Below are 13749 nucleotides of genomic sequence, written 5' to 3' on the forward strand. Positions count from 1 at the left end.
ACTCCACAAGCTTTTTGGGCAGCCTGCTCCAGGGCTCCAGCACCCTCAAAGCAAAGTTTCTCCTCATGTCCTGATGGAGTCTCCTGCATTCCATTTTGTGTCCATTGCCCCTTGTCCTTCCACTGGACATTGAGAAGAGTCTGACTCCATCCTCCTGATGCTCACCCTTTAGATATTCATAGCCATTAATGAAATTCCCCCTCAGTTTCCTCTTCTCCAGGCTAAACAGCCTCAGGTCTTTCAGCTTCAGCTCTTGTAAGCTGTCTAGCTTCCAGTCCCCTCAGCATCTTTGTGGCTCTCCATTGGACTCTCTCTAGTAGTTCCCTGTCTCTCCTGAACTGGGAATCACAGGACTGGAAGCAGGGCCCACCTCTCAAGTCTGTCCAGGTGGCTCTGGATGACGAGATGAACAAAGATAGGAGGACTTTGTTTTGATTGCCTGTTTAATGGTTCATGTCGCAAAGCAGTGAAACCAGTTGGTAAACCTTAATAGCTAGACATGCATAGGTTGGGAAAACAGCAAAGCAAGAGTGGTCAGCTGACAAGGCAATTCATAATGGTTTGGTGATAAATGTTGTTACCAGGTAGAGGATGAAACTGTTTTACATAACATTCCATACATGGGAGATGAAGTGCTTGACCAGGATGGTACATTTATTGAAGAACTGATCAAGAACTATGATGGGAAAGTGCATGGAGACAGAGGTGAGCCCAAACACTCAGGTATACTAATCACTTCCTACTTAAATAATTGTTGTCAGTGTTGCTTGATTGTTACAGTGGAATCTCTAGAATCCTTAAATTGTGTGAACATTGGGTATCAGAAACTTCCTTAGTTCCATAGATTACTTTGTGTTTTCATAAGGCTGCAAAGTATGGTAGTCCTGGGAAATTAAATGCATTAACTTGCTCCCTATGACCATACATTGATTCATCTTAATGCCTAGTTGCAACCTTGATCTTCAATTTAATGTTCAGGGGTTAGAATGTAATAGTGTAATATCCTTATGTGTCTCCTGCCTAGCAGAAAGTGGCAGGAGAAATATGCAGGGCTCTGATAAATGATAACACTTGCAGCTGTGATTTGATTTTGATGGGTTTTAGTTTGTTGTTTGGTGGTGGTGGGTTTTTGTTTTGTTTTGGGAATTTGTTTGGTGTGGTTTTGTTGGGTTTGGGGATTTGGTTTTTGGGGGGTTTGTGTCTTTTTCTGTTTGGTTTCTTTTGGTGTTTTGTGGGGGGTTTTGTTTGCTTGCTTTGGGTTTTGTTTTTTCCCTCTAAGAAAATTATTAGCTATTTAAAAACCTTTCTGTAAGTCAGCTCTACAAGGTTATATCCTCCTGTTGATACACTCTAGCTATGTATTATTAGGTGTAGTTTACCTTTTATTCTGTGCAGGAGCTGGAGTACATGTGTTTTGGTTTGCTAAAGTCTCAGTGAGTCATCAACCTTCCGTGTCCTCTGTGTGCTTGCTCAGAATTGGCTTCTACATGCCTGAGCTACACAGTTGTTTTTCTGGCCTGTCTGTGTCCCCCTTCACAGAAATATTCCCAATCCCACCCCAAAATGGGCGCTTGTTTCCTAAAACTCCTTAGACTTCTGTTCATGCTGGAGTGACTAAGACAGAGAACTGCATTTTTTGAGTACATCATGTGCCACTCACGAAAGTTCAGGCTGCAGTTCAACAGGAAATGATGCCCAGTCCTATGCCAGCCTTGTTAATGTCCTCAGGGTAGCTGGTATCTTGATATTTCATGAGGAACATAAAATGTTCCATGGAGGATATTTTCCCAGGTATGCTGAGTGTTGACATCCTTGCCAGAAAACTGGTTATGGCAGTGACATTACTAGTAAATGTCTTCAATTATTGCTTTAATTTATTATTAAATGAATCTAGCTTTAGAATCAATCTTGTTTCACTGTCTTGAGTGCCAGGATTATGATGGCAATTGCTGTTACTATGGGTGCTTCAAAAACTATGGATTGAAAACAGAAAGAAGTTGTATTTTGTTTGTTTGATGTTCTTGAGTGACTGTAATTCAATGTCAAGGCTGTAGGAGTCTGTAATCCAGAGGCTTTCCCATGGAGGAGTCAGAATTGTCAACTTCCTCTGCAACTGCACTTTTGGGGGAAAAATTCATATTAACATTTGTGTGCATGTTAAATGAGGCATCTGGTGAGGGATAGACCCAATAGGGCCCTTCAGGTTACACTTTGGCCTGCAGCACAACAGTTCCACATAGCTCACAGTTTAGCAAAAAAATCACAGCATCCCAGCATGATGAAGGTTGGAAGGGACCTCTGGGAATCATGTAGTCCAACCCCCATGCTAAAGCAGGGGAACCCACAGCAGGTTGCCAGGTGAATTTGGAATCTCTCCAGAGAAGGAGACTCCACAACCTCTCTGGGCAGCCTACTCCAGGCTCCAGCACCTTCACAGCAAAGAAATTTTTTCTGTCAGTAAGAAGCACTGAAAAGAGCCTAACCCCATCCTCTTGCCCTACACCCTTTGAGCATTGAGATCCCCTCTCAGGCTGCTCTTCTCCAGGCTAAACAGCCCCAGGGCTCTCAGCCTCTCCTCCTCATAGAGATGCTCCAGTGCCCTCAGCATCTTTGTAGTCCCCACTGGAATCTCTGCAGCAGTTCCCTGCCTGTTTTGAACTGGGGAGCCTGCAACAGCACACAGTACTCCAGATGTGGCCTGACTAGAGCAGAGTAGATGGGGAAGAGAGCCTCCCTCAACCTGTTGGTCGCACTATTCTTAATGTACTCCAGGAGACTGTTGGCCTTCTTTGCCACATGAACACACTGCTGGCTCATGGTTGACAGCAGTCTCTGTCAGCACCAACTCTGCTTTTTCCCTCTGCAGCAATGCTCTCTGGGTCTGTGCTGCCCATTGAATGTCACAGCAGAATAGAAGCCAAGAAGCAGATCTGTGCATGAGATTTAACACATCCAAGTGCCGGGTTCTGCACACTGGCCACAACAACCCCATGCAGAGCTACAGGCTGGGGTCAGAGTGGCTGGAGAGCGGCCAGGCAGAGAGGGACCTGGGGGTGCTGGTTGATAGTAGGCTGAACATGAGCCTGCAGTGTGCCCAGGTGGCTAAGAAGGCCAATGGCATCCTGGCCTGCATCAGGAACAGTGTGGTCAGCAGGAGCAGGGAAGTCATTGTGCCTCTGTACACAGCACTGGTTAGGCCACACCTTGAGTCCTGTGTCCAGTTCTGGGCCCCTCAGTTTAGGAAAGATGTTGAGTTGCTGGAAGGTGTCCAGAGAAGGGCAACAAAGCTGGGGAGGGGTTTGGAGCACAAGCCCTATGAGGAGAGGCTGAGGGAGCTGGGCTTGCTTAGCCTGGAGAAGAGGAGGCTCAGGGAAAACCTTATTGCTGTCTGCAACTACCTGAAGGGAGGTTGTAGCCAGGAGGGGGCTGGTCTCTTCTCCCAGGCAACCAGCACCAGAACAAGAGGACACAGACTCAAGCTGTGCCAGGGGAGGTTTAGGCTGGAAGTTAGGAAGAAGTTCTTCCCAGAAAGAGTGATTGGCCATTGGAATGTGCTGCCCAGGGAGGTGGTGGAGTCACCATCACTGGAGATGTTTAAGAGGGGACTGGATGAGGCACTTGATGCCATGGTTTAGTTGATTAGATGGTGTTGGGTGATAGGTTGGACTTGATGATCTTGAAGGTCTTTTCCAACCTGGTTAATTCTATTCTATTTTTCAGTTTGCTCTTGAGTTGTTTGTAAAATAACTTGATTCTTCTCTAGCACCCTGCCAGTGGGATCTGTAGTGGGGATGTGGATGCTCTGAACTGCCAACCGAAACTTTCCCTTCCCTAGATCCCTGGAGGATAGCTTCATAGGCTATTTGCATGCATGTCCAGGCTGGCTTAACCCAACCATGCTGGAATTTGGATTCTGGTGTAAAATCTCCTCAGTAGTCTAGCTGTGAAGTTATTTTTATTATCTTCCAAGGAAGAGATTTATTTCTCTCTATTGACATGAAGCACAGGGGGTCAGGAAAAGAATAACTTTGCCAAGCTTCTTTCACCCCTTCCAAGCTGTCAGCCCAAGAAACAGATACTGAGTGTGTTTTACCTCTGCAGTTCATCCATTGAGAACAAAGAGGGGGAAAATCCCAGGCTGTTTTTCATAGATGACAACATTTGCCATAATTGAACCCAAATATAAGCAGGTCTGAAAATACTTCATCTGCACCTGATGCTTTTCTGTTCACTCCAAATTTTGCTGCATTGCAGAGTGTGGATTTATCAATGATGAAATATTTGTTGAGCTGGTCAATGCACTTGGTCAATATAGTGACGATGAAGATGATGATGATGGAGATGATAATCCTGAGGAAAGAGATGACAAGCAGAAAGATCGGGAAGGTACCAGGATGGGTATGTCTGCCTGCAAACTTGGAGACCAAAACCCCTTTCTCTTTAATCACTCAATGCATTTGTTCACCCCTTTCTACTTGATAGTTTCCAGGTCCATAGTAGCATTGTCTTCTTCAGCATTTCTTTTGACATCTACTTCAAGAGTTGTACAGAGAACACCACAAAAAGGTGGTTTTGCCAGTTTCTGGTTTATCTGCATACTGAGGCACTCAAATGGACCCCAAATTAGTCATGCTTCTGCCTGATAAATGCTTTGGTGCCTCTCAGAAATGAAAATAGAGTTCTAAAGTAGGTAGAGATCTGAATTGCCATCTCCACCTGCTGGTGGAACAGCAGTTTCTCCAAAGTTCACTAGCAGGTTTTGTCTGTAATTTAGAAAGAAGCCCCTTTTGCTTCCTCTCTTTTTTATTTCATTATTAGTATTTTGGTGAAGTCACCCTTTCTCTGAGCACCATCATGCAGCAGCAAAGGAGAAGAAACATAATTGGTTTTGTTTTCCCAATGTCATGCTTCTTTGACAGAGAAAGAAAGCCACCCACCTCGACGCTTTCCTTCTGACAAGATATTTGAAGCCATTTCCTCAATGTTTCCAGACAAGGGTACAGCAGAAGAACTGAAAGAGAAGTAAGAAAGTATTTCTTAGGATATATTACTGCATGGGTTTGTGAAACTTGACTTTGAAGCATTTGTTGATTAGGAATGGTCCACCTTCCTGCTGGGTGCTGCAGTGGCTGTGCAACCTGAAGGTTAGATTTATGGTCTTAGAGGTATTGTCCAACCTTAACGATGCTGAGGGAGCTGGGATTGTTTAGCCTGGAGAAGAGGAGGCTCAGGGGAGACCTTCTTGCTCTCTACAACTACCTGAAGGGAGGTTGTAGACAGGAGGGGGTTGGTCTCTTGTCCCAGGCAACCAGCACCAGAATGAGAGGACACAGTCTCAAGCTGCACCAGGGGAGGTTTAGGCTTGAGGTGAGGAGAAAGTTCTTCACAGAGAGAGTTGTTAGCTGTTGGAATGTGCTACCCAGGGAGGTGGTGGAGTCACCATCCCTGGAGGTGTTCAAGAGGGGATTGGATGTGGCACTTGGTGCCATGGTTTAGTAGTCATGAGGTCTGTGGTGACAGGTTGGACCTGATGATCAATAAGGTCTTTTCCAACCTTATTGATTCTATGATTCTATGAACTTCTAGAAGTGATACTTGAAGGAAACTGGCTGCTCCCACCTAGTCAAACAACACAGAAGTGCACATGCTTTTTAATTTGTGTTATTTTTTGAGGTGGTAAAATTAGGGATGTGATTTAGTGGTGGACTTGACAGTGTTGGGTTGATGGTTAAACCTGATGATCTTGGAGGTCTTTTCCAACCATGATGACTCTGAATTAAAGCTTAAAGAAAAAGTCTCCTTTTTGGAGTTGGTGAGTAATATATATGAGGGGATGATGGTGCAGAAAACAAATGCATTCTTTCCCAACCAATGTTATAATTCTGTTAATGAGTAAGGAATTAATTCCTTGTCACATGAGTGACACAATGACCTTTCTAGCTGGCACCTCTTCCTTACATCTTTTTTTTTGGTTTGTCACATTCCAGAGGTACTGGAATGAAACCCAACAATTTGTTGTTATTATTCTTATGCTGAATAAATAACCCTTATTTCTTTCTCCTCAGATACAAAGAACTCACTGAGCAGCAGCTTCCTGGAGCTCTTCCTCCTGAATGCACACCAAACATAGATGGACCAAATGCCAAATCTGTTCAGAGGGAGCAAAGCCTGCACTCTTTTCACACACTCTTCTGTAGACGCTGTTTCAAATACGATTGCTTCCTACATCGTAAGTACAGTCAGTCTTCTTGTCTAGCTCCTACTTTCTTGCAAGCCAGGAACATTTTAAAGTACTGAAAGATGCCATGCAGAAAGAAAGAAAGGGCAGGAAAAAATTACAGCAGTAATACTGCTGAAACTCATGAAAACAACTTAGAGGATCAGGGAATTGTTCTGGTTGGAAAAGACCTGAGATCATTGAGTCCAACCACCAACCCAACACCACCATGGCCATTAAACCATGTCCCCACATGCCATGTCCACACAGTTCTTGAACACCTATGTCCACATGTTTCTTGAGCACCTGATGGAAACCATGAGCCTGGGAGCATTGTCGTTGTGGTGGCCAGGACACAAAGAGTAGTGCTGGATGATGCTGGACCAGAGAGCATCAGTTGGGAATGCAGCCCCCTGAAGTGGCCCCAGCTCAAACTGTCCTCAATTTCACGCTGATTTTTTTTGGTTAAATTATGAATTTACACTTGGTGTGGAGCAAACATTTTTACCAGAACTTTGGATACCACCAGTACAAAATGCAGCCCAAGAAAAACAGGGAATGACACCCCTCCGTCAGTCCATGAAGGGATTTGGCTCAAGTCTGGGAGGAGCTGGTTTACAAAGAGGTTCCTCTGCAACTCTGACATCATTTTGTAGTGAAAACTAGACCTCAAAACACTGAGTGCACCTGTTCTGGGTTTTTTTTGTGTCCTCTTTTTATGAGTTCATAGAGAATTTATGGCTTGGACTAACCTGTAACATTACTTCTCTTTTTATACTCTTCAAGAAAAGCTCATAGTTTTCTATCACTACTTCTGTGTAACACTTCCTCGGTTTGTGCATGGAATATATTTCTCCATAAAAACCACCTGGTTCATCAGATTGGCTTCATTTTCCAGCAGGGAGAATAAATACCCATGAAGAGTTTTATCTTTTATTCTCTCAGGTTACTTTCTAGCCACCTTACTTTGATGGGAAGAACAGTTTCACAAGTGAGTCTGAGAACTTGTGATATCCTTTCCACTGAGTGGCTTTCCTGTTGCCCCATTCTGTTGAGGGAAGGATTTAACAGTGATGTGAGTTATGATGCTAGTTAGCAGTGATGTTAGTTTCCGTTTGATTAGCATGGAGAAAGAGGGAGATCCTGAACTGCTTCTTGAAACAATCTTTTTTCTAGAAATGGAGTTAAATGTAAAGGGGAACCTGAGAGTCCAAGCTGAAGTGGTTTGAGCTTGCAGTTGAGTACTGTGATGCTCTCTGTTTCAAATTAACTTCCTCTTTTGACTTCGCTTGCATGTTCCACCCTGAGTGTGCATGCATGGGGTTGTTTAATCTGGAGGAGAAGAGGCTGAAGGGAGACCTCATTGCTCTCTACAGGAGGTTGGAGTGAGGTGAGGGTTGTTCTCTCCTCCCTAGTATCAAGTGATAGGATGAGAGGAAATAGCCTGAAATTGTACCAGGGGAGGTTTAGGTTGGGTTTTAGGAAAGACTTCTTCCCTGCAGGAGTGGTCAGGCATTGGAGCAGGCTGCCCTGGAAGAGGTGGTGGAGTCACCATCCCTGGAAGTGTTCAAAAAATGTGCACGTGTTTTAGTGGTGGATTTGGCCATCTTGGGTTAATGGTTGGATTTGATGATCTCAGAGATATTTTCCAACCTCAATGATTCTGTGATTCCAACTGGCTTTGTTGGGCACCTTGCTGCAGCTTTTCCAGATTTCAGTTAAGGAAGGTGTGTCTGGAAGAGTTTCTAAGACTTCCAGCACAACCAGGCAGGTCAGTCTCTCTGAAAACATCCTGCTGGGAGGCAGGGACTGCACGGGAGGAGAGCTGGTAGAGATGAGTGGGTAGGAAACTGCCGTTCTCTGTGTGTTTAAGTGACAAGTGTGATGTCACTAGATAAGGGTGTGTTAGGTTTTTTTCTATTTACTGTCATTTTCATTCTGGACTAGGCAGAGGTTTGGTATACCTTGTGTTGTGGGTACTGTATGATGTATTGTTTCACATTCTGCCTTAGAAATGTGATGTTTTGATCCAACAGCATTCCACGCAACTCCCAACACCTACAAGCGGAAGAACACAGAAACAGCGTTAGACAATAAGCCCTGTGGACCTCACTGCTACCAACATCTGGTAAGATAATGTCATCTGGTGGAATTCCATAAGTGGAATTACTAAGCAAGCTACACTTAGAGTAAGGACATGCTAGGTCTGTGAGCCGTGTGCGCTCAAGTGCGTTGTCTTCAGTCTGTGCGAAAGAGGAGAGTCAACTTCCACGCATCAAATCAAAGTCTGGAGTATAAATAATTCTTAGCTCTACAAGATGTAGCCTGAGATACTTGTAGGAAAGAAAGATTATAAAGTTCTTCACAGAGAAGAGTTGTTAGCCATTGGAATGTGCTGCTCAGGGAGGTGGTGGAGTCACTGTCCCTGGAGGTGTTCAAAAAGGGATTTTTGAACACTTGGAGCCATGGTTTAGTAGTCATTAGGTGTTGGGTGACAGGTTGGACTTGATGATCTTTGAGGTCTTTTCCCACCTTGTTGATTCTATGATTCCATGATAATCCTGGGCTGCATCAAAAGCAATGTGCACAGCAGGTCAAGGGAGGTGATTCTGCCCCTCCACTCTCCTGAGACCTCACCTGCAGTACTGTGTCCAGTTCTGGAGTCTCCAACAGAAGATGATATCAAACTGTTGGAGCAGGTCCAGAGGAGGCCATGAAGATGATCAGAGGACTGGAGCATCCTCTGCTGTGAGGACAGGCTGAGGGAGTTGTTCAGCCTGGAGAAGAGAAGGCTCTAAGGAGATCTTAAATCAGCCTTCCAGTATTGGAAGGAGGGTACAGGAGAGCTGGAGAGGGACTTTTGACAAAGGGATGGAGTGACAGGATGAGGACTAATGGCTTCAAACTGGAAGAAGTTGGTTTGAGATGAGACCCTGGGAGGAAACTCTTCCCTGTGAAGTGGTGAGGAACTGAAACAGATTGTCCAGAGAAGCTGTGGAGGCTTCAAGTCTGGCAGTGTTGAAAGGCAGGTTGGACAGGGCCTTGAGCAGATTGGTCTGGTGGAAGGTGTCCCTGCCCGTGTCAGGGAGATGATCTTTAAGGTCCCTCCCAACCCAAACCATTCTACAGTTCTGTGGCTTGTAGGATAATGCCAAGTTAGTGATAGAGTATGGAAGCAGAGCATGTTCTCCACCTCATGCCTGACCACAGGCAGAAACACTTTTTGATTCTTCTGCTGACAATTGTGGTGGTTTGTGTCCAGGAAGGGGCAAAGGAGTTTGCAGCTGCCTTGACCGCTGAGCGTATCAAGACACCGCCAAAGCGCCCAGGCGGCCGCCGAAGGGGAAGGCTTCCAAACAACACAAGCAGACCCAGCACACCAACCATAAATGTCTTGGAATCAAAGGACACAGACAGTGACAGAGAAGCTGGAACTGAAACTGGAGGGGAGAACAACGATAAGGAAGAAGAAGAGAAGAAAGATGAAACATCCAGTTCATCTGGTAAGGCTGGGCAGTGCTGCTGTGTGCAGTTAGCTGCAGTGCTTGAGAGGGTGGGAAAAAAACCCAAACAGTAGAGCAGTGAGATCCCAGAAGCCAAGTAGTGGAATGTGGGGAGTGGAGTGAAAAGCCACAGTGCTGCTGTGGGTTAAATCAAATAGAACCTTAGAAGGAGATTTCCAGATTGCCTCCATTCCTGTGTGGAGTGGAGATCTAGCAAGCAAAGAGTCTTTTCCGTAGTTACTGTGGCCTGATTCTTCATTTCTTTAAGAGGGATGTGAAAAGGTTAGAGTTTGACCTACTGGAAAGCTTCTTCATGCAGAAGGACCTGGGAATGCTGGTGGACAGCAAGTTCACCATGAGCCAGCAGTATGCTCTGGTGGCCAAGAAGACCAGTGGTCTCCTGGGGTGCGTTCAAAAAACTGTGGCCAGGTTCTCCGGCCCCTGTACTCTGCCCTAGTCAGGCCACTTCTGGGGTATCGTGTCCAGTTGTGGGCTCCCCAGTTCAAGAGAGACAGGGAACTACTGGAGAGAGTCCAGCAGGGGCTTCGAAGATGCTGAGGGGCCTGGAGCATCTCTGTGAGGAGGAAAGGCTTAGAGCCCTGGGGCTGTTAAGTCTAGACCAGAGCATCCTGAGAGGGGATCTTCTCAGTGCTCAGCAAGAGCTAGAGGGTATGGGGGCAAGAAGATGGGGCTGGGTTCTTTTCAGTGGTGCCTAGTGACAGGACAAGGCGCCATGGACACAAAATGGAACCCAGGAAGTTCCATCTGAACAGGAGGAGAAATTTCTTTGCTCTGAGGGTGCTGGAGCCCTGGAGCAGGCTGCCCAGAGAGGTTGTGGAGTCTCCTCTGGAGAGATTCCAAAACCACCCGGACATTGTGATCCTGGGCAGCCTGCTGTGGGTGTCCCTGCTTTAGCAGAGGGGCTGGACTACAATGATCTCCAGAGGTCCCTTCCAACTCCCACCATGCTGGGATTCTGTGAAAAGTGCTGTTTTGTTATGACATATAGGTGAGGAGACAACAACAAAACCCTGGAATATTTTGAACTACAGTTAATAATTTGACGTTTTATGGTCTCCATAAACATCCTGAATCGGCCTCACACTGAACCACACTCTCAACTGTTTTTCTCAGAAGCAAATTCTAGGTGTCAAACACCAATAAAGATGAAGCCAAATATTGAGCCTCCAGAGAATGTGGAATGGAGTGGTGCAGAAGCCTCCATGTTTCGAGTTCTTATTGGCACTTACTATGACAACTTCTGTGCAATTGCCAGACTGATTGGGACCAAAACATGCAGGCAGGTAAGAAGGCAAGCTGCTCACTAAGGGTGATACTGCTTGACTTGTAAAATTGAAGCAAAGAAATAATAGTGTTGATTAGTACAAGGGGAAGTGATGTCATTCTCTTGGTTTGCCCAAGCACGAGAGTGCTGTGGTGCAGAATTTGTGCCCCAAACCTGTGATAGTTAGCTTTGAAATGGTTTTTAAAATCAAATTTACAGGAAGCTTTAACTTAAACTGTTCTTAAATGACAAAAATAATCAACTTTAGACATACTGAAAAGAGCCTGTGACTGGGTATGATCTGTGAGTTGTTGGTTAGAGGAAACCATTCTGACTTAGCAAATGAGCAGCTTTCTACTGGCGAGAGATTGATTGTGGATGTATTGTGGTATCTCTTGTTGTTAGGTGTATGAGTTTAGAGTAAAGGAATCTAGTATTATTGCTCCAGTCCCTGCTGAAGATGTTGATACTCCTCCCAGAAAGAAGAAAAGGAAACACAGGTAAATCTGTTACTAAATTACCTTAGCCTAACAATACATTGGAGATACAGGAGATCAAACCTGAAAGTGTTTTGGAGGAAAAGCCATGCAACTGTCTTCTTTTTTTACTTTCAACAGAAACAAATATATGCAGGAAATAGAAGAAAATGGTGTTTGGTCACTTTTCTTCCTCTGTCCTCATATTGGCAGGTTCTTGTAGGTGTCTTGCTGCAAGTAGTCAAACTAAGTTTAAATTAGAAGTGCTCTTACACAGCTTGCTGTAACAGTCAAGGCATTATGATCTAATTCTGTTTGCAGCAGTAAACAGGAAATTTACAATCACAATGTGATCCAGTAATGAATGGGGGTGTTTTGTACATTAAAACTCCTGGGGTTTTTATAGTGAAGTGTGTTCTGGTAATAGCAATAAGCAAAAATGTAGCAAACCAGGGGCATTGCCTGGTTTTTTTTCCTTCGAGAGAAGCTATTCCTTTGTAGCTCTTCTGTTTCATTAGCAGCTAGAACTTGAAAAACTGAGCCTAACAATTCATTGTTTTAATTTGCTGCAGTGAAGAACAAATTCCAGCTTTTTGCTGGAGCCCCAGAGTCCCCCTGAAACAATTTCTGTTGAAATTAGAAACTTGGTGGCTACCATCTGTCAGTGAAATGCATTTTGCTTTGAGCAGGCTGAAGTTTGAAAAGTGTGACTCTGTGCTGATTATTTTTGTTCCCAGGGATAAGAACATAGGAGACAAAAAAATGACTGAAAATTAGCAAGAACAGGGTTGGTTTTTTCCCTCTGTAAGCAACAAGTGCACTTTTTTTTTTTGCTATAAAGTTTCCTATTTCTGTCTTTGTATTTCCTTATTTTCCCCCCAAGTTTGTTCTTGTCCAATCAGTTCTTGCTTCTCTCAAGTATATTACTATTTCCAGGCTTAGTGACATTCCTGGTACAGGCTCCCAGATACTGCTGACATGGAGTAGACTGTTTCAGCTTTGTGGTACAGAGGCAGCCAGCGTGAGCTAGGAGGAGATTCTGTGAGCATCTGGAAGTGATTCTGTTTCTAGCAAAAACCTGTTGATTTATTTTAATGCTTTTGGCACAGCTTTGAAGCTGTTTTGGGCGTGTGGTGGGTTTGGCTGCTCAGATCTGCAGTTATTAGCCACAGTGCAGGTTTGGAATGTGCCGATGGGAATCAGCTTGCTTTCAGATTCCAGCAGATAGCCACAAAAATGGTGTCACCACATCATATTTGAAAAGAGCAGCTGGAGAGCTCAACTGCATTCTGCAGCTGAAATACATTGTGTTGTGAGCAGGTCGAAACATCATTTTGGAGGAGCTTGGAGATGGTTTTGCTTTGAGTTCTTTTTCCAAATTAATAAAAGCATGTACTCTTACACAGAACCATAGACCTTCAAAGTCATTGAGTCCAACCACTATTTGAGTCCACCAAGTCTGGTGTCGAAGTCCACCAAAGAGGTGTTTCAAAGAGGCAGAGATGCGGTGCTGAGGGACATGGTTTAGCACCAGCCTTGGGAGAGTTAGAGTGGTTGGACTTGATGGTCTTAAAGCCCTTTTCCAGCTGAAATGATTCTATGCTATTAGGTCCTTATTGTCTTGGATTGAGAGACATGCTTCTGTGAAAGAATTCTTCAAACCCAAGTGTTCTATTTGCTGAATGCCAGCTAGACAAAACAAAAAGTATTGTGATGTGCATTAGAGTAACTCAAGTCACAACTTGCACTACTTTCAGTGCTTTGGGAGCTGTCTTCTTGCAAAGCATCAGCATCTCAGAATTCACAAACAGATGCTGGTAGCCTTTCTTCTGGAATCTTTAATAGGAGCTTCATCCATTTATGACAGCCCTGACGTTCTTGGGGTTCTCCTTAACTTCACTGACTTGGAGGAGTCTCCCTCTGGCTTTCCAACTCCAATGGGTTCCTTCAGATGCTCGTGAGAAATGCTGTTGAGCACTTAACATTGAGGCAGAGTAAGGTTTTGAGAGGCCAATTGCACAGAGGATCTTACTCACCAAAAGCTGCTGGGTGTGGTGGGTGGCCAACAGGAGTAGCAGCTAAAAAATCCACCTGAAGTAGTTACAGGCAGAGATACTCTTTCAGAGTGCAAACTTCGGAGTATTGTGTTCACTGGAGGGAGGGCAGCTCTCCAAGTTGCTAGGGCCTGTGCCCACCAGCCTTTTGGCCTGCCAAGTAAATGTGCACAGAAAGGATGGGCATGAATCAGAGAATCACTGAACTGCTGAG

At 44.7% G+C, this 13749-nt stretch overlaps 1 protein-coding gene across 4 annotated transcripts in view; it reads left to right on the forward strand.

The window, feature by feature from the left end:
- Window positions 1-13749, forward strand: part of EZH2 (enhancer of zeste 2 polycomb repressive complex 2 subunit) — a 43924-nt gene that overhangs the window by 20289 nt on the left and 9886 nt on the right. For 2 of the 4 annotated variants that reach the window (XM_054160966.1, XM_054160969.1), the window contains exons 5-12: window positions 585-723; window positions 4255-4398; window positions 4920-5022; window positions 6066-6229; window positions 8254-8345; window positions 9480-9720; window positions 10855-11024; window positions 11411-11505. In XM_054160966.1, the coding sequence (XP_054016941.1) occupies window positions 585-723; window positions 4255-4398; window positions 4920-5022; window positions 6066-6229; window positions 8254-8345; window positions 9480-9720; window positions 10855-11024; window positions 11411-11505 (1148 nt within the window). The remainder of the gene's footprint in view (window positions 1-584; window positions 724-4254; window positions 4399-4919; window positions 5023-6065; window positions 6230-8253; window positions 8346-9479; window positions 9721-10854; window positions 11025-11410; window positions 11506-13749) is intronic. The other 2 variants (XM_054160967.1, XM_054160970.1) reach the window with 1 other exon arrangement.

This window comes from Dryobates pubescens, chromosome 4 (assembly GCF_014839835.1).
Source record: "Dryobates pubescens isolate bDryPub1 chromosome 4, bDryPub1.pri, whole genome shotgun sequence".
NCBI classification, from domain to species: Eukaryota; Metazoa; Chordata; class Aves; order Piciformes; family Picidae; genus Dryobates; species Dryobates pubescens.